The 2,602-nt window shown below is 35.1% G+C and overlaps 1 protein-coding gene across 2 annotated transcripts in view; it reads right to left on the bottom strand.

The window, feature by feature from the left end:
• Positions 1-918: 918 nt before the first annotated feature.
• LOC107017808 (insulin-degrading enzyme-like 1, peroxisomal) overlaps positions 919-2,602 on the bottom strand; it is a 21,273-nt gene continuing 19,589 nt past the window's right edge. The window contains exons 25-26 of one of the 2 annotated variants that reach the window (XM_015218080.2): positions 2,268-2,390; positions 919-1,625 (exon numbers count right to left, since the gene is read on the bottom strand). In XM_015218080.2, the coding sequence (XP_015073566.1) occupies positions 1,374-1,625; positions 2,268-2,390 (375 nt within the window). In that variant the 3' untranslated portion in view covers positions 919-1,373. The remainder of the gene's footprint in view (positions 1,626-2,267; positions 2,391-2,602) is intronic. The other variant, XM_027916334.1, reaches the window with a different exon arrangement.

Raw genomic sequence — 2,602 nt, 5'->3', positions numbered from 1 at the left:
CAAGGGTCCAAGTCTATGCCTAGTCATCTTTTTTTTTTTTTTGTTAATCTCGTATAATTTATGAGCAATAATTAATTTTATCTAAAGTAAATAAAAAAAATTGTGCAAAATTTTACGATATTTCAACTCACTTTATTAACTGTAAATGCTTGACTTTTTAATCAAGTAATAGAAGACTTGGCATTTGGTTTAAGAATGTGATAGGTAGCAAAATTGGACAAACAAGGTTACTATAGTGTGTGGTCCATAAGGGTGAAAAGTCATCCCTCAATTATCAATTCTTAGGCAAGTCATCCACTAATTAAAGAAAAAAGAAAAAGCAATGGATAGAGTTACTTAGTAATATGTTAGTGATAGGTAGGTGAAGCTAAATAGGGTTGAAAGAATTTTATCGATGAAAAATTATATTATTTATATAATAAAATTAAAAAAAATTACTATATATATATATATATATATATATATATGTTGCACGAAGGTAGAGGCAGAGGTGAAGCTAAATAGGGTTGAAAGGGGTTCGTCGATGAAACTATATTATATATGAAATATTGGACATTTACTTGATACATATGTTGGTATGAATATAGAGGCAGGGGTGGAGCGAGGTAGGGCTGAAGGGGGTGGTTTAATCCACATAAAGTTATACTATTTATGCATAGTAAATATTGAACTTTAATTTATTCATACGTTTACTAAATGGAAGACACAGAGACTAATCTAAATACCACCATTATGAAAAAGGGAAAATTAGTACTTGAGAGAAAATACTCAATTACATGTTAAAAACTAATCTTTATGATCTCATAGAGCTAACATCACATATGACTAATTTTTTTTTAACTAACTCTAGTGCTCGAACCAGCTTATACACTTCCAACTAATTCTCCAAAAACCGACTACCTACCGCCAACACAAATATCAGATAATTCTATTCATTAAAAATTTGGACGGATAGGAAGAAATCACCTGATAAGTTTGCCTAATACACTAGTAACATCAAGAAGATTTTAAGTAGCAAAAAAAAAAAACTTAAGTACATTGTAGTTTATTTATCCCATCAAAACCATGAATGAATAACTTTCCTTTCAGGTCTAATTCATGTCACTTCCTGTCTTCTGATCAATTATATTCAGCAATCAAAACAGAAATTAATGTCACAGTGTACATTCACTTCTTCCAAATCTCTAAGCAGTCCATCATCAAATCAGTTGAGCAATTCAACTCACATGCCTACCACGAGCCCTCGTACAACTGACTAATTGACACAACTGAATACGAGAGAGGTATCTTGCAGATCAACTGCTTCTGTAATGGACTCGCTAACGCAACATATCAACTGCATCGGGGGGCTTCTCGAGCTGCTATGCGACCTCTTACAATCTCACATGACCAAAGCCTCCTTTGAATGAACTATAAAGAGGCCGAGATCGTCTAAAGCTAAATATTTCTTCTATCTGAACTGCATTTGGTTCCATCTGCTCATTCTTATGTGCTTGGAATTGAGAAGAATGTGAGCTTCCATAGACTCTGACACTTAAGGCCTTCTTCCGAGGAACACCGACTTTAATATATTCATCGAAGAAATCTGTCAGCTCCTTTTGAGTCAGTTGCTTTAACGCGTCAATCTGTTTCATCAATATCATTGACAACTGATTAGATACATTTTCCCCCTATGATTGTGGAAATGTTTTGAATTTCTTTCAGCAGTCATGAAACACCAGACGGGAAACGAAAAGGACAGTAAGATAGGCTGCTGACCAGACACAAGCCACAGACTGATCCATACTTAAATTACTGTAAATGACATCAATTACCGGAATGAATAATAGGTTTTCGGCGTGAGCCACTAACAACAGTCAAAAGTGACTCAAAATGCATACATTTCTAGAATTAAAAAAAAAAAGGACTCTACCGAAATAACAATTGCACTAGTACATTTTGATATGCTTTTCCTTCAGCCGAGGGTCTATAGCAAACAACCTCACTACCTCCCAAGGTAGGGATAAGGTTTGTATACACCGTACCCTCCCCAAACCCCACATGTGGGATTACACTATGTATGTTGTTATTATTATGTGGTCAAAAAGGTAAAAACATACATAAGAACTCTAAATAATAGGGTGATGTCATATATTTGACCTATTCCTTTTACATCAGTTTAGTCTCACTTTGTGCAAAAACAAAACATAAAGAAGTAGAGTCATTAACTCTGACAAATGCTCATGAAATGGAAGTGATTCTTTACATGAGTGTAGCAATTTTCATACCTCACGGTCTCGTCTATCAAACTTGAGGGTTCCATCTGAGATCTCCCTCCAGTAAAACCGAGATTCCTCCCGTAAGTTCTTGTGTTTCTCAAGCTTCATATCAATAAGTGCATTGACATTATTCTGTATCATAAATGGATAAAAGTTAGGGACCAGAAAGCTATACTGGAAAGTTATCAAAGTATAGACGGATAACAGTAACCCACCATGTACTGCAGACACGAAAACTTTGACAAAACCTACATCCTATTAATTAATAAGCAACAGTAGCTAGCTAAGTATACAATCCGGAGTGCTTTATTAAAGAGTGGATGTGTGGGGGGGGGGGGGGGGGG

This window comes from Solanum pennellii, chromosome 4 (genome assembly GCF_001406875.1).
Source record: "Solanum pennellii chromosome 4, SPENNV200".
Lineage (NCBI taxonomy): Eukaryota > Viridiplantae > Streptophyta > Magnoliopsida > Solanales > Solanaceae > Solanum > Solanum pennellii.
Note: the sequence above shows the minus strand (reverse complement) of the source record. Positions and strands in the feature narration are given on the sequence as shown.